Raw genomic sequence first — 21787 nt, forward strand, 5'->3', positions numbered from 1 at the left:
ATGACGACCTCGGTGGCACCCTACGAGCAGCTGGTGCGGCAGGTGGAGGCCTTGAAGGCCGAGAACAGTCACCTGAGGCAGGAGCTGCGGGATAACTCAAGCCACCTTTCCAAGCTGGAGACAGAGACGTCGGGCATGAAGGTGTGCGGGGAGGCTGGGCGGAGGATGTGGGCCCGGGCCACAGGGACCCACACCAGGGCACTGGGGCATCTCATGGGCTTGGACCACCGATCATTGTGTGTCCTGCCTGCGTGTTCAGGAGGTCCTGAAGCACCTGCAGGGCAAGCTGGAGCAGGAGGCCCGTGCGCTGGTGTCCTCGGGGCAGACGGAGGTGCTGGAGCAGCTGAAAGGTGAGGGGCCTGCCTGGGGACCCCCCCTCTACACCCTGGGGCCTCCCCTGGCCCACTCCCAGAGGGAGCTGGGAGGAGTGGGGAGGCAGGGAGGAGGGCTGACCTTGGCCTCTCCCTCCGCACCCCCCCAGCCCTGCAGATGGACATCAGCAGCCTGTACAACCTCAAGTTCCAGCCCCCGGCTCTGGCCCCCGAGCCCGCTGCCCGGACCCCCGAGGGAAGCCCGGTACACGGCTCCGGGCCCTCCAAGGACAGCTTTGGGGAGCTGAGCCGGGCCACCATCCGACTGCTGGAAGAACTGGACCGGGAGCGGTGAGACGGCGGGGCACCTGGCCGCGGGCAGCGGTCCCGTGGCTCCAGCCCCCTCTTGAGCCCCGCTGTGCGCACCCAGCCCGTGTGGCGCCTCCGCTGGAGGGCAAAGGGCAGGGGGGCGTTCCTGGCAGAGGGGAAGGCCGCTGGGCGATGTCCCTAGGGGTCCCGGACACACAGGCGTCGCCGGGGACCGGGCTGTGTCCAGTGCCAGGGCTCAGAGTCAGGCCTGAAGCCAGAGGGCCTCAAGGCAGGCTTTGTGGAGAGAGGGCTGCAGCCCAAGAAACCCTGGCCTGGGGCCGGAAGGAGGCAGGGTCTGGGCGCCTAGCCCAGCTCGGCTGGGTTGCGCGGGGTCAGGGAGGGCAGTTCTGGAGCAGCCTGGAGTTAAGTGCATGCTTTGCTGTCTGATCTTAAGCAAAACCCTGGCCCCTGCCAGCCTCAGACTTCTGCTCTGTAAAATGGGAATGGCAGTGTCTCCCCGGGGGTGTGAGGGAGACCCTGTTGCACCCGGAGCAGTCCGAGCCTGGAGTTCGCCCCGTGCGGGCCAGAGGGAGAGGGGCCAGCGTTGCAGAAGTGTTAGAACAGCCCCCTCAGAGCCCTTCTCCGAGGACCAAAATGTAACAAAGGAGTTCCCTTTTTTATTCAATTCATTTCTGCACCCCATCGCCTTCCCAGTGCCGGGAGCGCGACGGGCGAGACTCTGCCACACTGCCTGTTAAACTTGGCACCCAGTAAGCGTCCCACAAGTGATTAGGAGAAGCGGGGTAAACAACCCATGCCACGGCCCCCGCCCACCGACCTGCCCTCCCCCAGGTGCTTCCTGTTGAATGAGATCGAGAAGGAGGAGAAGGAGAAGCTCTGGTACTACTCGCAGCTGCAGGGCCTCTCCAAGCGCCTGGACGAGCTCCCGCACGTGGAGACGGTGAGCGCGCGGGGCTGCCCCGGGTGTCGCCAGGGCCCCGCCGCGCCCACGGCGGGGTTGGGGGAGGGGGCGTCGGAGGCCCCGCCCCCTCCCGGGCGCCCCCCTCTCACCGCGGCCCGCCCGCCCGCCCCTCCCAGCAGTTCTCGATGCAAATGGACCTGATCCGGCAGCAGCTGGAGTTCGAGGCGCAGCACATCCGCTCGCTGATGGAGGAGCGCTTCGGCACCTCGGACGAGATGGTGCAGCGCGCGCAGGTGCGGCGGGGGCGGGTCCTGGGCGGAGCCAGAGGGGACGCGGGGCAGAGCCGGGGTCGGAGGGCAGCGTCCGGGGACGCTGCGGGCGGGGCGGGCAGGGCGAGGAGCCGAGTCTGAACGAGACTTGGGCGTTGACCGTCACGTGGCGGGACCAGGTCAGCACCGTGGGCTCTGACTTGTGGGCGGGGCCAGGAAGTGGGTGGAGTCGGGTGGGTGGGTGGGGTCCACAGCGGGTGGGTCACATCGAGGAGGAGGCGGGGCGGGGGCGGGGCTTGGCCCCTGGCTCGGGCCCTCCCGGGGGCGGGGGCGTGGGCGCGGTCGCAGCTGGGGTGGGGTTGCCGCAGCGCGCACGGTCTCCCGCGCAGATCCGTGCTTCCCGCCTGGAGCAGATCGACAAGGAGCTGCTGTCAGCGCAGGACCGGGTGCAACAGACCGAGCCCCAGGTACCAGGAGGGGCGGAGCCAGGGCCCTGGTGGGTGGGGGCCGCCCAGGCGGCAAGGGGACCCCAGGGCCCCGCCCAGGGTGCGGGAATCCCTCTGCAGCCCCCACCACATGGTCATGGGGCTAGAGCGGCCATCAGCCGCCTGGACGCTTCGCGGGGTGCCCCCGGGCGGAACCCGCAGGCCGGGCGTTCTCCCCGCAGGCCTTGCTGGCAGTGAAGTCGATGCCCATGGAGGAGGACCCCGAGACTGAGGTCCCCACGCACCCCGAGGATGGTGCCCCTCAGCCGGGCAACAGCAAGGTGAGGGGAGTCCAGGTGAGGGGGTGCTGGGCGGGGTACGTAGTCAGGTGAGTCCTGCATCCCTGCTGCACTGAAGGCCCCTCCGTCCCCAGGTGTGGGAGGGTCCCCCTGAGCTGACGTGCGTGGCGAGGCTGCGTTGTGTGGAGCGCGGCCTGGGTGTGGATACCTGTTGTGTATATGTGGAGGCCGCTGTAGACTTCCATGTAGGGGAGCAGCCCTAGGCGTCCCCGTGAGGCCGACGGGGTGGGCCCTTGGCGCTCACGGGCTGGGGGCATCTCTGCAGTGTGGTGTGTGTGTGTGTTGGGGGGGGGTGAGTTGCTCCCCAGGAAGATACAGGGGAGGATACTGGGGTGAGCACGGGCTTCTCCTGGGCGGAGGTCATGGGACCCCCATCTGTTAGGGGGAGTCACCGGGGGCGCGGGGGGCTGCTCCTGGCTGGGGAGTGAGGGTGGGCTGGCTGGGGCCAGGTGAGCCAGGCAGGGCTCCCCGCTCAGCTCCTGCCCCTCGCAGGTGGAGGTGGTCTTCTGGCTGCTGTCCATGCTGGCAACGCGTGACCAGGAGGACACGGCGCGGACGCTGCTGGCCATGTCCAGCTCACCGGAGAGCTGCGTGGCCATGCGGCGCTCGGGCTGCCTGCCTCTGCTCCTGCAGATCCTGCACGGCACGGAGGCGGCGGCGGGGGGTCGCAGTGGGGCCCCCGGGGCGCCGGGCGCCAAAGACGCGCGCATGCGCGCCAACGCAGCGCTGCACAACATCGTGTTCTCGCAGCCGGACCAGGGTCTGGCGCGCAAGGAGATGCGCGTCCTGCACGTGCTGGAGCAGATCCGCGCCTACTGCGAGACCTGCTGGGACTGGCTGCAGGCCCGGGACGGCGGGCCCGAGGGCGGCGGCGCCGGCGGTGAGTGCGCAGCCCCTGTGCGGTGGGCGGCGGCCCGGGCTCCCCGGGGGGCAGGGCAGCACCGCGGGCAGTATCGGCGGCCTCTGGCTTTGGCCGGGCACCTGTTCCGTGCCACGCGCCGGCTGAGGCCTCATGGGAACCTGTGAGGACAGACTGGCGAAGGCACAGCCACGAACAAGCCGGGCCATGGGGTAGATGCTCAAGAAACGGTGGCTGATTGGATGGCTGCATTGTAATAGGTAACACTGGAAAGTGGGTGCAGAGTTTGAGATTCCCAGCTTTTACAGCCGGTTGCAGAGTTAATGTCAGATGCTGAGCACCGGGCTGGGGGAGGCAGGCCCCTCCTTGTTCACGTCAGAGCATCTGTGAAGGAGGGCTGCTGCTCTGGGGGTGACCCCTGTGCGCCCAGCGGGAAGCACTTTGAAAAGCTCCGGGGTCTTCGCAGGCCTGCAGGGTGGAGACCGCGGAGAGGGGTGGGGACCCACCAGATAGCATTTCCTGGAGCAGGAGGGCTCTGACCCCATCCCCTGGCCCACAGCCCCGGTCCCCATTGAGCCACAGATCTGCCAGGCCACGTGCGCCGTGATGAAGCTGTCCTTCGATGAGGAATACCGTCGCGCCATGAACGAGCTGGGTGAGTGCCCCTCGCTGTCCCCGCGAGCTGCAGCCGCCTCGATCCAGCCCGAGGCCGCGGGGCCTCATCCAGTGCAGGGCAGGCTCTAGGCCCTAGTGGCCCAGGGGCTCAGAGAACAGAGCTGCTGGGTGGTCGGGGCAGGGCGGCCCTGTGAAGTTTTAGGTTTGGGAATATGACATCTTTTTCCACATAAAGGTAATCCAAAGGGCCAAAAATTACATCCAGGTGCTCCGTTTTACTCTAATGGTTATAAAATGAGGCACTCCTTCTCACTCAGCAGATGGTCAAAGCATTCAAAGGTTCTGTGAGGTCTCATGTGGTCCAGCCACGTAGATGCAGGCGTTCGAAACCCAGTGCAGAGCGGGCAGCGCCTGGGCTCAGCCTTTCTGGGGAGAGCATCTGGAGCGGCAGACACTTTACAAGAGGGCACAGCTCTTGAGTCTCTCCTCTGCCAGCTGGTCCAGGGACCCCTGGGGCTTACCAAGTCCCTTCCAAGAGGCCTGCAAGGTCACTGTTGTGTTGATAATTCCACAAAGATGGGATCCACCTTTTTCACTCTCGTGCGCATGTGTGTTCAGTGGGGTTTTCCAGGCACTCCTAGTTTGAGGACCACTGGGCTGTGCGTTCTGGGGTTAAAAGGTTTCTCCATTTTCATTTCTAGTATGGTAAACTTTTTTATTGAAGTATAGTTGATTTACAATGTTGTGTTAGTTTCAGGTGCACAGCTAAGTGATTCAGTTATATACACGTTTTTTAAAATATTCTTTTCCGTTGTGGTTTATCACAGGATTTTGAATATAGTTCCCTGTGCTGTGCAGTAGGTCCTTGTTGTTTATCCGTCCCATATATAAGAGTTTGCATCTGATAACCCCAAACTCCCAATCCAACCATCCCCACCCCACTTCTCGCTTGGCAACCACAAGTCTGTTCTCTGTCTGTGAGTCTGTGTCACAGAGAAGTTCATTTGTGTCATATTTCAGATTCCACATACAAGTGCTATCACGTGGTATTTATCTGTCTCTGTGTGATGTACTTCCCTTAGTATGATCACCTCTAGGTCCATCCATGTTGCTGCAAATGCCATTATTTCATTCTTTTTTACAGCTGAATAATATTCCATTTCCTACATGTACCACATCGTCTTCATCCATTCCTCTGTCGATGGACATTTAGCTTGTTTCCATGTCTTGGCTGTTGTAAATAGTGCTGCTATGAACGTAGGGGTGCATGTGTCTTTGGGAATTAGAGTGTTGTCTGGATATGTGCCCAGGAGTGGGATGGCTGGATCGTATGGTAGCTCTATTTTTAGTTTTTTAAGGAACCTCCATACTGTTCTCCGTAGCGGCTGCACCAACTTACCTTCCCACCAACAATGTAGGAGGTTCCCTTCTCTCCACACCCTCTCCAGCACTGGTTTGTAGACTTTTTAATGATGACCCTTCTGACCGGCGTGGGATGGTAGCTCACTGTAGCTTTGACCTGTGTTTCTCTATTAGTGATGCTGAGCAGCTTTGCACGTGCCTGTTGGCCATCCCTATGTCTTCTGTGGAGAAATGTCTACTTAGGTCTTCTGCCCATGTTTCGATTGGGACGTCTGTGTTTTCTGTGTGGTTGGTACTATGGTAAATACTGCTGAGCTATAACCCTAGTGAACTCTTTTGGGTCCTCGAAAAATATTCAGTGTACAGGGTCCCAAGATGAAAATGCTGGCATGTCACTGGTGTCCGTCACAGGCAAGGGGTGCACGGTGAGCAGGCCCTTAGTTCCAGGGACAGCCCCCCACTCACAGCTCAGTTCAACCTCTTTTTCCCTGTTCTTTTTTTTTCCTTTCTGTGGCGTCCCAGGAGTGGAGTTTCCAGATTAAGAAGCAAAAAAGGCTTTGGAAGCTCCCCGCCCCCACCCCCCAACTTCTAATTACGTATTTAAACATTTTCAAATTTTATTTTTTATTTTTTTGCCGTTCTGCGGGGCTTGTGGGATCTCCGTTCCCTGACCAGGGATTGAACCTGAACCCTCAGCAGCGAAAGCACCGCATCCTAACCACTGGACCACCAGGGACTTCCATAAACATTTCTTAAAATTGTGGTAAATTATATATAACATAAAATTTACCAGCTTAAACATTTTTTCTGTTACCTTCACAAACTGGAACTCTCCCCCACCCCCAGCCCCTGAGAGCCAGGAACCCACTCTCTGTGTCTGTGGATCTGCCTGTTCTGGACGTTTCCCATCAATGGAGTCACACTCTGTGTGTCCTTCTGTGTCTGTTTCTCTCCCTGAGCATGGTGTCCTCAGGGTCCCTCCACGTGGTAGCAGGTGTCAGGGCTTTACCCCTTTGCGTGGCTGAGTGATGCTCCCACGTGTGGAGGGCCACATGTGTTTCTCCATTGTCTGTTGATGGACACGTTTGTTTGCACCTCTTGGCTGTCGTGACTCGTGCTGCGGTGCACACGCGTGTACAGGTTTGCTTTGGAAGTCTGTAGGTTTGTGTTGCTAAGCCGCTTCCCCAGGGTGGTCTGCACTGGCGGGCTCTTCAGCAAAACTGCTTATGGGTCCTGGGGCCCGAGGACGATCCCAGCGCTGAGCGAGGGGGAAGGGTTGTGTGTGTTGGGGTTCCTGCAGGTTCCTTCCCTTCCACTCCCGCTGACCATTTACTCTTTGTAAAGTGAGAACCCAGCTGTGCTCGTGAGTGAGGAGGTGTGTGTGGGGACCATCAGCAGTGGCTCCTAGCACGTGCTGTCTGGGTCCGTCCTGGGGACGAGGGGGGCACAGCCACCGGCCCTGCCCTCAGCGGCTCACGGTCTAATGGTTCAGGCGCTTCTTGTTTGGGGAGTTGGGGGCTTCCCTGAGAAGTCACTCTTGAGCAGAAGGGGACCCAGGAAACTGGGCGAACAGCGGGGAAGAGCCTCCCTGGCAGAGGGAAGAACACGTGCAAAGGCCTGGCAGCCGGATGAAGTGTGACTGGAGGCTGAGGGCAGAAAGGCGGTGTAGAGGCACAGGGCACCCAGGGGATGGGGTCCGCCTGGCGGCAGCCTGCCTGCAGCACGTGTCCTCAGAATCGGGCTTCAAGGACGGGCTTGAGGAGAGCAGATGGGGGGGTGGGCCGGAGCGGAGGGCGTGCGGGCAGAGCGCCCTGCACGGGCGGAGGCCGGGAGGCGGACAGGCGGGGTGGCGGGGCGCCCGCCGGCCCCAGCTCTGCCCTGTGCCCACAGGCGGGCTGCAGGCCGTGGCAGAGCTGCTGCAGGTGGACTACGAGATGCACAAGATGACCCGGGACCCGCTCAACCTGGCCCTGCGCCGCTACGCAGGCATGACCCTCACCAACCTCACCTTCGGGGACGTCGCCAACAAGGTGCCTGGGCGGGCGGGCGGGCAGGCGGCCCCCAGTCTCAGCCCCCCGGCCTCATCCCTGCCTCGAAGCAGCCCTGAGAGGTGGGGACAGGCGGGGAGACCGAGGCCCGGGGTCGCCCTCGGCCAGGCCGCCATCCTCTTGGCCGCTCTGCTGCTGCCCCTGGGGAGTGGGGGGCCTCTGGGCCTGGGGGTGAGGGGTGGGGGGCGGGGAGGCGGAGGCTGCTGCCTGCTCCTCCTCGGCGCAGCGGGGCGCGGGCTCTCCCTCCCCTGTGTAGGGAGATGGGGGTGGGGTAGGTGCCACGGTGTGACTCCCGTGTCATCGCACAGGCCGCCCTGTGCGCCCGGCGGGGCTGCATGGAGGCCATCGTGGCCCAGCTGGCGTCCGAGAGCGAGGAGCTTCACCAGGTACCCGGGGGGCGGGGCCGCCTGGGGGTGGGGCTGCGGGCGGGGCGGGGCGGGGCTGGCGGCGGGGGCGGGGCCGCCCCGGGAGCCTGGCCCAGGCCCACCTCGCCTGCCCTGCGCCCGCCCAGGTGGTGTCCAGCATCCTGCGCAACCTGTCCTGGAGGGCGGACATCAACAGCAAGAAGGTGCTGCGGGAGGTGGGCAGCATGACGGCCCTGATGCAGTGCGTCCTGCGCGCCTCCAAGGTGGGCACCGCGGGGCCGGGGGCGCCAGCCACGCGGCGGGAGGCACTGCTGCCGGGGGCGGGTACTCCACCTGGGGGGTGGGGGGGATCAAGCCGGACACCCCACCACTCGCAGCGGCTCCCGGCCTGGGGCCTCCAGCCCTGCACCTCAGAGATCCCTCCCACGGCCGATTCCACCACGTTTTGCCTTTTATTTGAAAAGGCACCCGGGCGCCTCGAGGGAGAGGGCCGGTGGGGGGGGGGCGCGGGGCCGCGACCCCCGCCGCTGACCGCCTGCTGCTCCCGCCCCGCGCCCAGGAGTCCACCCTGAAGAGCGTGCTCAGCGCCCTGTGGAACCTCTCGGCGCACAGCACGGAGAACAAGGCGGCCATCTGCCAGGTGGACGGCGCGCTGGGCTTCCTGGTGAGCACGCTGACCTACAAGTGCCAGAGCAACTCGCTGGCCATCATCGAGAGCGGCGGCGGCATCCTGCGCAACGTGTCCAGCCTCATCGCCACCCGCGAGGACTACAGGTCGGCGGGGCCACGGGCTGCGCGGGGCGGGCGGCGCGTGCAGGGGTCCAAGCCACAGTGACCACGCTCGCTTCTTACTAAAACATCACTAGCTAAGTCGTGAGTAAGCGACCACTCTCCCTCTTAACGTACGACTTACTAAATAACGGTAGGTAATACTTCTATGAAAATTCATAACTTTTAAAAAGTACGCACATATCCTAAATATCGCACGGGATGCACTTGTGGTAAAGCTCTCAGGGACTTCCCTGGCGGTCCAGTGGTTAGGACGCCGCGCTTTCACTGCCAAGGGCCCGGGTTCAATCCCCGAGCAGGGAACTAACATCCCACAAGCCGCGCCACGCGGCCATTAGAAAAAAATCTTATCAAGTAAAACAAAATGTTAATTAAATAGTAAACCAAATATTAATAAGTAAATAAATAATTATTAAGTGTTAATAATTAAGAAACAATACTTAGATTTCTGTTTGCTTTTTAAAATACTACCTTTCGTATAAGTACACCCCAAATATCACAAGAGTTAGTTGTACTAAAATGAGATCTACTACACACTACCACATATAAAATAATTAGCAAGGACCTACTGTATAGCACAGGGAAATGTACTCAATATTCTGTAATAACCTAAATGGGAAAAAAATCTGAAGAGTCGATACGTGTATACGTATAACTGAACCACTTTGCTATACAGCAGAGACTAAGACAACATTGGAAATCAACTATACTCCAATATAAAATAAAAATTAAATGAAAAAATAAGACAGTTTAAATTTCATTTTAAATGAGTATTAATATTAGTATTGTTTAATGAGATTAGTATTTACGGATATTAATGAATAAAAAGCTTTAGCACAAGTACATCCCATTAGGTATTTGAGATATACTAAAAATGTATCCCTTTTTGACATTCAAAGGTATCAGGGGGGATTCCCTGGGGGCTCAATGGCAGGGACCGCAGCACTTTTACTGCCCGAGGGCCCGGGTTCAATCCCTGATCAGGGAAGTAATATCCCACAAGCCGTGTGGTAGGACCAAAAAAAAAAAAAAAAAAAATCAAAGTTACCTGGGGCCCCACCCGTGCACCTTATGTTGCAACGTGCCCCATCGGCCCATCTGGCCGCGGTTCTCCCCTGACGTGCCCCCGGCCCCCGTGCCCGCCCGCAGGCAGGTGCTGCGGGACCACAACTGCCTGCAGACGCTGCTGCAGCACCTGACGTCGCACAGCCTGACCATCGTCAGCAACGCGTGCGGCACGCTCTGGAACCTGTCGGCCCGCAGCGCCCGCGACCAGGAGCTGCTGTGGGACCTGGGCGCCGTGGGCATGCTGCGCAACCTGGTGCACTCCAAGCACAAGATGATCGCCATGGGCAGTGCCGCCGCCCTGCGCAACCTGCTGGCGCACCGGCCCGCCAAGCACCAGGCGGCGGCTGCCGCCGTCTCCCCCGGCGCCTGCGCGCCCAGCCTGTACGTGCGCAAGCAGCGGGCGCTGGAGGCCGAGCTGGACGCGCGGCACCTGGCGCAGGCGCTCGACCACCTGGAGAAGCAGGGCCTGCCCGAGGCCGAGGCCGCCTCCAGGAAGCCGCTGCCGCCCCTGCGCCCCCTGGACGGGCTGGCCCAGGACTACGCCTCCGACTCGGGCTGCTTCGACGACGACGACGCGCCCTCCCTGGCCACCGCCTCCGCCGAGCCTGCCAGCCCTGCTGTGCTGTCCCTCTTCCTGGGCAGCCCCTTCCTGCAGGGCCAGGCGCTGGCCCGCGCCCCGGCCGCCCGACGCGGCGGCCCGGAGGCAGAGAAGGAGGCTGGCGGGGAGGCGGCCGTGGCGGCCAGGGCCAAGGCCAAGCTGGCGCTGGCGGTGGCGCGGATCGACCGGCTGGTGGAGGACATCTCGGCGCTGCACACCTCGTCCGACGACAGCTTCAGCCTCAGCTCTGGGGACCCCGGGCAGGAGGCCCCGCGGGAGGGTCGCGCGCAATCCTGCTCCCCTTGCCGGGGGCCCGAGGGGGCCCGGCGGGAGGCCGCTGGCCGGGCTCACCCACTGCTGCGGCTCAAGGCAGCCCACGCCAGCCTCTCCAACGACAGTCTTAACAGCGGCAGCACCGGCGACGGGCACGGTCCCCGTGAGCACGCGCGGCCCTGCCCGCTGGCCGCGCTGGCCGAGCACTGCGAGGGGCCCCCGTGCGGCCAGGCGCGGCCCAGCCGACTTGACCTCAACCTGCCTGGCGGCCAGGCAGAGCCCGAGGCCCGGGACGCCGCGGCCACAGACGCCCGCGTGCGCACCATTAAGCTGTCGCCCACCTACCAGCACGTGCCACTGCTCGAGAGCGCAGCCAGGGCGGGCGTGGGGTCCCTGGCCCCGGGGGCCCGGAAACAGGCCTGGCTGCCCGCGGAGGCCCTGAGCAAGGTGCCCGAGAAGCGGGTGGCTGAGAAGGCGCCTCTCTGCCTGTCCCGCTGCAGCTCCCTGTCCTCGCTGTCCTCGGCCGGCCGCCCGGGGCCCAGTGAGGCCGGGGACCTGGACGACAGCGACTCATCCCTGGAGGGGCTGGAGGAGGCCGACCCCAGCGAGGCGCAGCTGGACGGGGCCTGGCGGGCACCGGGGGCCACCTCCCTGCCCATGGCCATCCCGGCGCCCCCACGGGGCCGGGGCCTGGGGGTGGAGGACGCCACGCCATCCAGCTCCTCCGAGAACTGCGTGCAGGAGACGCCGCTGGTGCTGAGCCGCTGCAGCTCGGTCAGCTCGCTGGGCAGCTTTGAGAGCCCGTCCATTGCCAGCTCCATCCCCAGCGACCCCTGCAGCGGGCTGGGCAGCGGCACGGTCAGCCCCAGCGAGCTGCCCGACAGCCCCGGGCAGACCATGCCGCCAAGCCGCAGCAAGACGCCGCCGCTGGCGCCCGCGCCGCCGGGGGAGCGCGAGGCCACCCAGTTCAGCCTGCAGTGGGAGAGCTACGTGAAGCGCTTCCTGGACATCGCCGACTGCCGGGAGCGCTGCCGGCTGCCGTCCGAGCTGGACGCGGGCAGCGTGCGCTTCACTGTGGAGAAGCCGGATGAGAACTTCTCCTGCGCCTCCAGCCTCAGCGCGCTGGCCCTGCACGAGCTCTACGTGCAGAAGGACGTGGAGCTGCGGCTGCTACCCCCGGCCTGCCCCGAGCGCGCCGGCGGAGGGGGCGGCGGCGGCCCCGGGCACCGCCGGCGGGATGAGGCGGGGGGTCGCCTCGAGGGGCCCACGTCCACCGACCAGGAGCTGGAGCTGCTGCGTGAGTGCCTGGGTGGGGCCGTGCCCGCCCGGCTCCGCAAGGTGGCCTCGGCACTGGTGCCCGGCCGCCGCGCGCTGCCCGTGCCCGTGTACATGCTGGTGGCCGCCCCCGCCCGGGAGGACGACTCCTGCACCGACTCGGCCGAGGGCACGACGGTCAACTTCTCCAGCGCTGCCTCCCTCAGTGACGAGACGCTGCAGGGGCCCCCCAGGGACGGCAGGCGTGCGGACGAGCAGAAGCCCGCGGGCCGAGCCGCCCCCACCAGGCAGCCGGCGGGGCACCGGCACAGGGCAGGGGGCACGGGCCGCAGCTCAGAGCAACCCCGGGCGGCTGGCAGGAGCCGGGCAGGGCTGGAACTGCCCCTCCGTCGGCCCCCGAGCGCCTGCGAGGACAGGGATGGCTCCCGCCCAGGCCGGGCACGTGGGGATGGGGCCCTGCAGTCTCTGTGCCTCACGACACCCACCGAGGAGGCTGTGTACTGCTTCTACGGCAACGACTCCGACGAGGAGCCGTCCACGGCGGCGGCGGCGGCGCCCCCACGGCGGGCATCCGCGATCCCCCGTGCGGTGAAGAGGGACCGCCTGGCTGTTGGCAGGAAGGAGGTGCAGGCCATCCCCACGCCTGCACCCAAGGTCACTGCATCCAAGGTCGCTGCGTCCAAGGTCGCTGCGCCCAAGGTCGCTGCACCCAAGGTCGTGCAGCCCGCCCGAGCCCAGCCCAGCCTCATCGCCGATGAGACACCACCGTGCTACTCCCTGAGCTCCTCCGCCAGCTCCCTGAGCGAGCCCGAGCCCTCTGAGCGCGCAGCCAACAGGCCCCGCGCCCGTGAGCCAGGGGTCAGCAAGGCCCCCGGCCCCGGGGGCAGGCAGGACGGCTCCCCCAGCCCACGGGCTGAGGCAGAGCTGCTCCGGCGCCGCGCGGGCCCAGCCATGCCCAGGCGCCGGCCCCAGGCGTCCGGCCCGAGGTGCCGCCAGCCCCGCGCTGCACAGCCAGAGGAGCGGCCGGCAGAGCGGCCCCGGGAGCGGGAGCGCGGAGAGGAGGCGGCGGGCTCGGACCACGCCTCAGACCTGGACAGCGTGGAGTGGCGTGCCATCCAGGAGGGGGCCAACTCCATCGTCACGTGGCTGCACCAGGCGGCAGCGGCCACCCGCGAGGCCTCCTCTGAATCCGACTCCGTCCTGTCCTTGGCGTCAGGGCCGTCGGTGGGCTCCACCCTGCACAGGACGGGGCGACGGCCAAGAGCAGAGGGCCAGGCGGGCAGTGCCACGCGGCCAGAGAAATGGGACGGGGCCGTGGCCCAGCGCAGCGGCGGCCCGGAGAAGCCACGTGGCGCTCAGAAGTCCGCATCCGGGGTGCCGGCTGTGCTCCGGGGACGGACGGTGATCTACATGCCCAGCCCGGCCACCCGGGCCCAGCCCAAAGCGGCCCCCAGCCCTCGCACTGTGCCGAGAAAGACGGGAGCCCCGAGCCCCGTGCAGCCAGCAGCCCCGGCCAAAGCCCCTGGCCCGGGGCAGCAGCGGTCTCGGAGCCTGCACCGGCCCGGCAAGATCTCGGAGCTGGCGGCACTGAGCCCCCCTCAGAGGAGCGCCACGCCACCCGCCCGCCTCGCCAAGACCCCCTCGTCGAGCTCCTCGCAGACCTCCCCAGCCTCCCAGCCCCTGCCCCGGAGGTCGCCACCGGCCGCCCAGGCTGCAGGGCCCCTGCCGGGCCCCGGGGCCTCCCTGGTGGCCAAGACTCCCGCCCGGGCCCTGCTGGCCAAGCAGCACAAGACACAGAAGTCGCCCGTGCGGATCCCCTTCATGCAGAGGCCTGCCAGGCGGGGGCCGCCACCCCTGGCCAGGGCAGCCCCGGAGCCGGGCCGCGCGGGGGCCGAGAGGGGCCCGGCCGCCCGAGGGGGCCGCCTGGGCCTGGTGCGCGTCGCCTCCGCCCGCTCCAGCGGCAGCGAGTCCTCCGAGCGCTCGGGCTTCCGGCGGCAGCTGACCTTCATCAAGGAGTCGCCGGGCCTGCTGCGCCGCCGCCGCTCCGAGCTGCCCGCGGCCGAGGCCGCCGCCGCCCCCGCCGCCTCGCCCCGCCGCGGCCGGCCCGCGCTCCCCGCCGTCTTCCTCTGCTCCTCGCGCTGCGACGAGCTGCGGGCGGCCCCGCGGCGGCCCCCGGCGGCCCGGCCCGGCCCCGGCGAGCGGCCGCCCCGGCGCACCAGCTCCGAGAGCCCGTCCCGCCTGCCCGTCCGCACGCCGGCGGCCCGGCCCGAGACGGTCAAGCGCTACGCCTCCCTGCCTCACATCAGCGTGGCCCGCGCGCCCGCCGCCGCCCCGGGGCCCCCGGCGGACGCCGCGCGCCGCAGCAGCGCGGGGGAGGCCGGGCCGCTGCCCAGGGTGGCCGCGCCGGGCACCACGTGGCGGCGCATCCGGGACGAGGACGTCCCGCACATCCTGCGGAGCACGCTGCCCGCCCGCGCCCTGCCGCTGCTGAGCTCGTCGCCCGAGGGCGGCCCCGCCGGCCCTCCGCCGCGCAGGACCAGCGACGCCGTGGTGCAGACGGAGGACTTCGCCGCCGCCAAGACCAACTCCAGCACGTCCCCGAGCCTGGAGATCAGGGCGCCCCCGCGGGCCGCGGCCGAGGGCCCCGCCTCCGTGCTCGGCGGCGACCTGGACGCGCCGGGCCCCGCCAAGGCGCCCGGGCCCGCGCCCTTCGTGCCCGCCAGCCGGCACGGCTCCCCCAGCCGCTCGGCGCGCGTGCCGCCCTTCAACTACGTGCCCAGCCCCATGGTGGCGGCCGCCGCTGACTCCGCCGCGGAGAAAGCCCCCGCGCCCGTCCCCACCAGCCTCCTGGAATAGGGGCCGGGGCCGGCCTTCCAGAACTCGCTCTCCCGGCCCAGGGCCGCCTGGCCGGCCTGAGGGGGACCGCGGGCCCCGCGCGCCGAGCCTCGCCCTGCCCGCTTGCTCGGGTGCCGACGGGGCTCCGGAAGGAGCGTGAGCGGCAGGGCGGGCCCCGCGCCCAGACCGCCCTCCCGTCCCCTCGGGGAGCGGCTGGGACCGGCCCTGGGGGCCGCGGGCGGGCCGGCGCGTGTGCGGATGCGCGCTCGCGGATGCGCGCTCGCCGGCGTGGCGCCCCCTCGGCCTCCGCTGGGGCCGGGGAGGGGCGCCGCAGAGAGGCAGCGCCCGTCGCAGACGACGGCGCGCAGGGAGCCTGGAGCACCCGAGACTGGCGGAGGGCGGATCGGGATAGGGCGGCCCCGCAGCCCTTGCCAGGAGCCAGGGGCGGCGGGCGTGCGGGCAGCGCTCGGCTGGCGGGCGAGGCGCCCAGGGGAGCCCGGGGCCTGAGCGCGGCCCCCCAGCCGGGCCCGCACGGCGCCCGCCCCCCGCCTTTCCCTTTCCAAACCCAACATCCTTCTCCACGCACGCAGCCCTGGATCTGTGGGACTCGGAGGGTGCGGCCCGGAGCCCACAGGCGCTGGAGGGCGAGCCCAGCCTCTTCGCGGCAGAACCCGGCCCGGGGCTCTGCGCTCACGGGCGCCGCGCAGCGCTGCTCCCGGGGGCAGGGAACAGCGAGCTGGCTGCCTGGCCCTCCTCCTGGAGAACGGCGGTGGAGTCAAGAGGAGGGGACGGAGGAGCCCGGTCTCCACCCCCGGGAGCCACCCCGTCCCTCGGACACTGTGCTGCTGCTGCTGAAGACACGGACACGCCGCGACCCCGCCTGAGACACCCCGTCCTGCGGGACAGGCGCCAGGGCTCTGCCTGAGAGCCCGGAGGCAGGACGCGGGAAGGCTGGCGGGGACTGAGCGGGGCGTGGAGAACGGCCACTGCTGACCTTGGGGCTCCTGGCAGATCAGACGGGCCTCGGAAACTGGCCCCCCTCCCCCCGGCTATCACCAGGGTCCAGCCTCTCCTGCAAACGGGGGGACCCACGCCAGCTCGCCCAGCCGTGGGGGCCCGGAGCGGGAGCCCCCCGCACTGTGAAGCCCGGGCGGTGCTCTGGCCGCTGTGTGCCTACTTCCCCACGTGGGCCGTGGGGAGACCCCCAGAGCTACCTCTCGGGCGGGCAGCATGGCCGCCGTGACCGGTGGCGGAGGACCCTCCCAGCTGCCCCTGCTGCCGTCTGGCCCTGGGCGCGCTCTCCCCAGGCAGGGGCCACCTCTGCCTTTTCCACGCCCCTGCAGCGGGGGCCTAGCCACGCCTCGTCATCCGGCCCAGCCCAGCGGGCCTGCAGCGCGGCTGCCTGGGACAGGAGCTGGAGGGCCAAAGCCTGGGGACCCCAGGTGCTCCCCACGAAGCCCGGACCCTAGGATGCTGCTCGGCTACCCACGGAGGGGACACAGGGCACCGACGCCCAGACCTCAGCCCAGGGACAGAGGGACACCGCGAGCTGGGTGCGGCACTCGGGGCGTTACCTCACCCCCGCCACCCCGCTGGCTGTCTTGGCTCGCTGCCCCACCCCGCGTCTCGCTTCTGGGTCTGCAGCGCCACCCAGACGTGTGTAAATACGTACAGCCCCGTCCCGTCCCGTCCCCCGCAACCGTAAAGCCATCGTCTGGCGGAAGGAGGCCGCGGAACCAGGCGTCTCACGTGCACCTTTAATAAACAGCTGTTGAATCGCGCCCCGCACTGCCTGCGCCCGTCTCAGAGGGGAGAGGCCGGGGTGGGGGTCCACGTGCTGCCTGCAGAGCCGGGCACCCCACAACTGCGAGGACGAGAGGGGACGCCTGAGCGCAGAGCCCCAGTGCGACCGGGGGTGCAAGGAGAGCGCTCAGGATGGGCACAGGGGAGGGGCCGGGCAGGAGGTCGGCGGAGTGTCTCCGGCTGACCCTGGGGGACTCCGGAGGGTAGACAGTGCCCCAGAGACAGATGGCCCCACCCGGAGGCCAGGCGGGGGGCGTGGAGGGGCAAGCAGCTCACAACAGGGCCCGCTGCTGGCACTGCTCCCTGGACCAGGCAGCCTGGCACCCCTGCTGCCACGACAGCCGAGGCTCCACTTTCTCAACACCTGGGCCCCCGAGGTCAAGTTTCCAGCTATAGGGGCTCTCGGGGTGAAGCAGACACCCTTTCTTCCTGGGGGGTGCGGGGTCTCCCGCCACGCTGGGTCCAGCACTGCCCTGAGCTTCCAGGGACCCTGGAAAGGACTGGTCCACGGGGGCAGCATCCAGGCGGCCGCCCGCGGGGGTTTCATCACAGGGACTTGGGCTCATCCGCACCGGGCCCGGCTGCTTCTCTGGTCTTCACGGGGTTGCTTTTCATGGTGAAGGCCCTTTTCAAGATCCTCTTCTGCTCCATCACCCACCTGTCCGCAGACGAAGGTGCAGGGATGGGAGGGTGGCTGGGGGAGGGCCCGGCGTGGTGGACTGACCAGCACGTCTTCTCACGGCGCCCCGATGTGGCAGAATCCCACAGCTGACGGAGAGACGAGTGCCTGCCCTGGGGGAGCGCCCAGGCCGCGGATCGGGCTGCCGGGGGCCCTGGGGTAGCACCCACCCCGAGGCCCCATCTCAGATCTGGGCCCTGCAGGGGCCACTGCTCCTCACACACCACGGCCACCACGGGTTGGGGAGGACACTGGACCCCCCACCCTCTTCTGGGACCTCTGGGGCCCCCCCGTTCACACGGAGACCACAGAACCAGAGGGCCGGGTCAGCTGACGGGTGGTCAGTGAAGCAGGGTCGCCAGAGGAAAGGAGGGGAGGATGGATGGACGGCCCTCGGGGACTGGGCCCCACAGGAAGGCCAGTCGGGGCGCCTCAGGGCGCGGGGCAGGCGCACAACCCGGACCCCACCCTCGGGGAGGGCCCGTGCCCGGCTGAGCCACTGCTGGGACCCGGGGGCCGGGTGTCAGGTGAGGCGCCGGGCCAGGTGTGCGGAGGCCCGGAGGTTCCGGCGGGCCGGGTCAGCCCGAGGAGGCGGCGCCCGGCAGAGCCACCTGGGCCACCTGGCCGAAGTCCCGCTCCAGCTCCTGGCCCGCCTGCCGCAGCTCCTTCCGCTTCTGCTCCAGCTGGGCGCCCGCCTGCCGCAGCCGCTGGTTCATGGCCACGTAGACCTGGCTCTGCTGGTAGAGCTGCTCCCGCGGGGCCTCGGCGTCCTCGGCCCTCCCAGAGGGACCTGGGGGGTCTGGGGACAGGACACGGCAGCATCACTGCCCACTGGCCACCGAGGGGACGCCGTGCACCCGCCACAGAAAGCACTGGACCAGAGGGAACAGGCCACAGAAAAGGACGGACTCCACCGTGCCGTGGCCCTGCCTGGGGCTGGGCTCCAGCTCCTGGAAAGGGCTTTGGCTCTGACTGGTGCCCCCTGTGCTCTCAGCACTCAGGGAGGGACTGGAGGCCAGGAGGGCGTGGACGCACCTTTCCCAACGACCCCGTCTCCTAAAGGGCCCGGGGTGGGGGTGGGGGTGGGGTCAGGGCAGGGCAGAAAAACACAGGCTTCAGGGCACCGGGAGACACGTCAAGGTCCTCTTCGCTCTGCCTGGTGCCCCTGTCTCGCTGGTGTCGGACTGAAAATCACTTTATCACCTGTGTTAGTAAGAGGGTGGGAGAGGCCAGACCCTGCACCCAGAGGCCAGCTGTGCTGCTGTGCGCGCACACAGGCCGGCAGGGGAAGCCGCCTCGCCCCTGCGCGGCCCGGGCACTGCCCGTGCCTCAGGTCCCCAAACCTCTGAGTGCCGGGGACCTGGGCCTGGGATCCTGAATTAAGCTGGGGCTCTGGTGGCCTCCGAGGACCCAGCTGCGGGCCAGGATAAATACGGCTTCTATTCTTCGTGCTGCCCCGCCCCACAGGACACCCCAGGTGATGGAACCTCCCGGGCTGAGCTGCCCAGCTGCCACCAGGGGCTCCCGAGCCCTTGAAATGTGGCCACATGGAGCAAAGAACAGAATTTTTTACTATTAATTTAAATTGTCCCACAGCCGCATGTAAGTCAATGAAGTTAAAACACACCCCCACACCATACACAGAAATAACCTCAACATAGCTTAAAGATTTAAATATAAGGCATGACACCATAAAACTCCCAGAAGAGAACATAAGCAAAACATTCTCTGACATAAATCATACCAGTGTTTTCTTAGGTCAGTCTCCCAAGGCAACAGAAACAAAAGCAAAAATAAACAAGCGGGACCTAATCAAACTCACAAGTTTTTGTACAGCAAAGGAAACCATCAACAAAACGAAAAGACATCCTACAGAATGGGAGAAAATATTTGCAAACGATGAGACCGACAAGGGCTTGATTTCCAAAATATACAAGCAGCTCATACAACTCAATATCAAAAAAAAAACAAACAAACAATCCAATCGAAAAATGGGCAGAAGATCTAAATAGGCATTTCTCCAAAGAAGACATACAGATGGCCGACAGGCACATGGATAGATGCTCAACATCACTGATTACTAGAGAAATGCAAACCAAAGCTACAGTGAGGTGTTAAGAAGTCTGCAAATAAATGCTGGGGAGGGTGTGGAGAGAAGGGAGCCTTCCTGCAGCGCCGGTGGGAATGTAAACTGGTGCGGCCGCTATGGAGAAAAGTATGGAGGTTCCTTAAAAACCTAAAAATAGAGCTACCCTATGATCCAGCCACCCCACTCCTGGGCGTATATCCAGAGAAAACTATATTTCAATAAGACAAATGCACCCCTATGTTCATAGCAGCACTAGTCACAGTAGCAAAGACATGGAAACAACCTAAACGTCCACCGACAGATGAATGGATAACGAAGGTGTGCAGATACACAATGGAATACGACTCAGCCATAAGAAGATGCAATAATGCCGTTTGCAGCAACAGGGACAGACCTAGAGGTGATCCCTAAGTGAAGTAAGTCAGACCGAGAAAGACAAACACCATATATCACGTACATGCGGAATCTAAGATATGACACAAATGGGACTTCCCTTGTGGTCGGGGAACTAAGATCCTACATGCTGCACAGCACGGCCAAAAAAAACCAAAAAACAAAACCGGCCCAAATGAACTTACCTACAAAACAAAAAGAGACTCACAGACAAAGAGAACAGACTTGTGGTTGCCCAAGGGGAGGGGCGGGGCAGGGAAGGGAGGAGCTGGGAGGCTGGGATTAGCAGATGCAAACTATTACACACAGGACGGATACACAACAAGGCCCCGCTGTACAGCACAGGGAACGCTACTCAACGTCCTGGGATAAACCATCACGGAAAAGAACACGGAGGAGAACGTACGAATATGTACAACGGAATCACTCTGCTGGACAGCAAACGTTAGCACAACATTGTAAATCAACTACACTTCGATTAAAAAAAAAAAAAAAGACACAAAGACAAGCAAACAAAGAGTCCCAGAGCGTGTCTCACCCTCTATCATCCCACAACCCTTATACTGACCGTCTCTTATAGAGACTGGCCCCAGGGCACGCACTTTCATCTTTTCTTTTCTTCTTGTCTCGGCCCCGCGGCGCTCGCGGGCTCTACTTCCCGGCCCAGGGCGCGAACCCGGGTCCCCCGCAGAGGAAGCTCAGCGTCTTAACCACCGGACGCCGGGGACGTCCCAGACACTTTCGTCTTTTTGTTCACCTCTCCCCCTCAGCGCTCAGACCAGAACCTGGCCCGTAACAGGTTCTCAACGAAGGCCTGTCGCAGGAATAAACGAACCTCACAGAGGAGAGCAGCACACTCGCCCTGGCACCGCTCGCCCGCCGGCACCTTCCGAACAAGGCTGGACACACCTTTGCTGCAGAGGGCCAGCCCCCCCAGGTGCCTCCCCGCCCCTCCTGCCGGGCTCTCGGCCCGCCGGGCCCCCCTACCTTCCCGGGCCAGGGCGGTGAAGACGGGGTCCTCGGCGGGCGCCCCCCGCACGTCCTGCAGGATCTGCTCCACCGTGGGGGGCGCCGGTCGCGTGGGCAGCACCACGCGCTTCTTGGCCTTGGAGCCCATCCCTGCAGCGGGGAGGAGGGAGGGTGGGCCCGGCCGCTCCCCTCGCCTGGCGAACTCCTACACACCCTCCGGAGCCCCGCTCGTGGCGAAGCCCGCCCTGCCCCGCTCCGCCCGGGGCCGAACAACACAGGGCCAGGGCCTTCAGCGTGCGGCTCCCTCCAAGAGCCACGGCCAGCCCACCTCCGCGCACGCCCGGGGCCGCCACCGCGGCCCAGCGGGCACTTCCGCTTCCGGTCGGCGCGAGGACCCGCCCAACAGGCGCGCGACGCGCACTTCCGGCCTCCTCCGGCTCCCGCCCACCGCGAAGCCACGCCCCCTCTTAAAGGGGCCCGGCCCGCGAGGATCCGGGTACCGTCCGAGCAGAGACCTGACCGGACCAGGACAAGGAAGGACGCGGCATCAGCCTCCCCGCGCCGGGCCTGGAAGCCCAAGGGGTGGGCGTAGGGTCCAATCCCGGCTCTTCTCGCTGCCTAACAAGGCATCCGAGGGAGGGTTTTCTGCAGAAGAGGCACGGGGCCCCCACCTCACGTGGCTGTCGTGGGAACACAGTGACTGCGCAGGCCCACGCCGGGCGGCGGGAGCACAGGGCGCGCTCCGAGGATGCCAGCTGCGCCCACCCCAGCGAGGCGGCCTGGGGCGCAGCACGCGCGTCTGGCATCGCCTCCCAGATCCCCGTCGCCGTCGCCTCTGCCGTCTCTAAGACCCCCTCCCCACCTGGGCGGGCCGTAGCTCTGCACGGTGATCCTGGCCTTCCCCTGTTGGGCGGGAGGGGAGGATTGGCTCAGGGCCCCAGGGAGATTTTTGCGTTTTTAAACAGCTTTATAGAAAGTAGTTTACAGGGGATTCCCTGGCGGTCCAGTGGTTAGGACCCCGCCCTCTCACTGCGGAGGACTTGGGTTCAATCCCTGGTGGGGGAACAGAGCTCCCATATCCCACAAGCCGCGGGGCAGAAAAAAAAAAAAGCAATTTACATATCATAAAGTCCACCTGTTTACAGCGTACAAGTCCATGGTTTGGGAATACA

The 21787-nt window shown here is 65.5% G+C and overlaps 2 protein-coding genes across 3 annotated transcripts; one reads left to right on the plus strand and one right to left on the minus strand.

Annotated features, from left to right (window-relative positions):
- Positions 1 to 14828, plus strand: APC2 (APC regulator of WNT signaling pathway 2). 2 transcript variants are annotated; one of them, XM_057708994.1, is made up of 15 exons: positions 1 to 141; positions 260 to 350; positions 482 to 662; positions 1473 to 1581; positions 1719 to 1835; positions 2201 to 2278; positions 2479 to 2577; positions 3088 to 3475; positions 4014 to 4109; positions 7322 to 7461; positions 7788 to 7865; positions 7991 to 8107; positions 8404 to 8618; positions 9783 to 12471; positions 12532 to 14828. In XM_057708994.1, the coding sequence occupies exons 1-15, from the start codon at positions 1 to 3 to the stop codon at positions 14701 to 14703; spliced, it is 6711 nt and encodes a 2236-aa protein (XP_057564977.1). In that variant the 3' UTR covers positions 14704 to 14828. The 2 variants fall into 2 exon arrangements, with proteins under 2 accessions (XP_057564977.1, XP_057564976.1); XM_057708993.1 differs by having other exon boundaries at positions 1722 to 1835.
- Positions 14829 to 16425: 1597 nt separating this feature from the next.
- C15H19orf25 (chromosome 15 C19orf25 homolog) lies at positions 16426 to 20918 on the minus strand. The gene is made up of 2 exons (XM_057710139.1): positions 20634 to 20918; positions 16426 to 17963 (listed from the first exon to the last, which is right to left on the minus strand). The coding sequence occupies exons 1-2, from the start codon at positions 20761 to 20763 to the stop codon at positions 17743 to 17745; spliced, it is 351 nt and encodes a 116-aa protein (XP_057566122.1). The 5' UTR covers positions 20764 to 20918; the 3' UTR covers positions 16426 to 17742.
- Positions 20919 to 21787: the final 869 nt, after the last annotated feature.

This window comes from Hippopotamus amphibius, chromosome 15 (genome assembly GCF_030028045.1).
Source record: "Hippopotamus amphibius kiboko isolate mHipAmp2 chromosome 15, mHipAmp2.hap2, whole genome shotgun sequence".
Lineage (NCBI taxonomy): Eukaryota > Metazoa > Chordata > Mammalia > Artiodactyla > Hippopotamidae > Hippopotamus > Hippopotamus amphibius.

What these genes read in the sequence shown, in the direction of transcription:
- C15H19orf25 (XM_057710139.1), bottom strand. Translation starts at nt 20,763, where the DNA reads ATGGGCTCCAAGGCCAAGAAGCGCGTGGTGCTGCCCACGCGACCGGCG. An exon ending in CACCGCCCTGGCCCGGGAAG is followed by an intron (nt 17,964 to 20,633) that starts GTAGGGGGGCCC and finishes TCCTGTCCCCAG; the next exon opens with ACCCCCCAGGTCCCTCTGGG.
- APC2 (XM_057708994.1), top strand. Translation starts at nt 1, where the DNA reads ATGACGACCTCGGTGGCACCCTACGAGCAGCTGGTGCGGCAGGTGGAG. An exon ending in CAGAGACGTCGGGCATGAAG is followed by an intron (nt 142 to 259) that starts GTGTGCGGGGAG and finishes CTGCGTGTTCAG; the next exon opens with GAGGTCCTGAAGCACCTGCA. An exon ending in CGAGGGCGGCGGCGCCGGCG is followed by an intron (nt 3,476 to 4,013) that starts GTGAGTGCGCAG and finishes CCTGGCCCACAG; the next exon opens with CCCCGGTCCCCATTGAGCCA.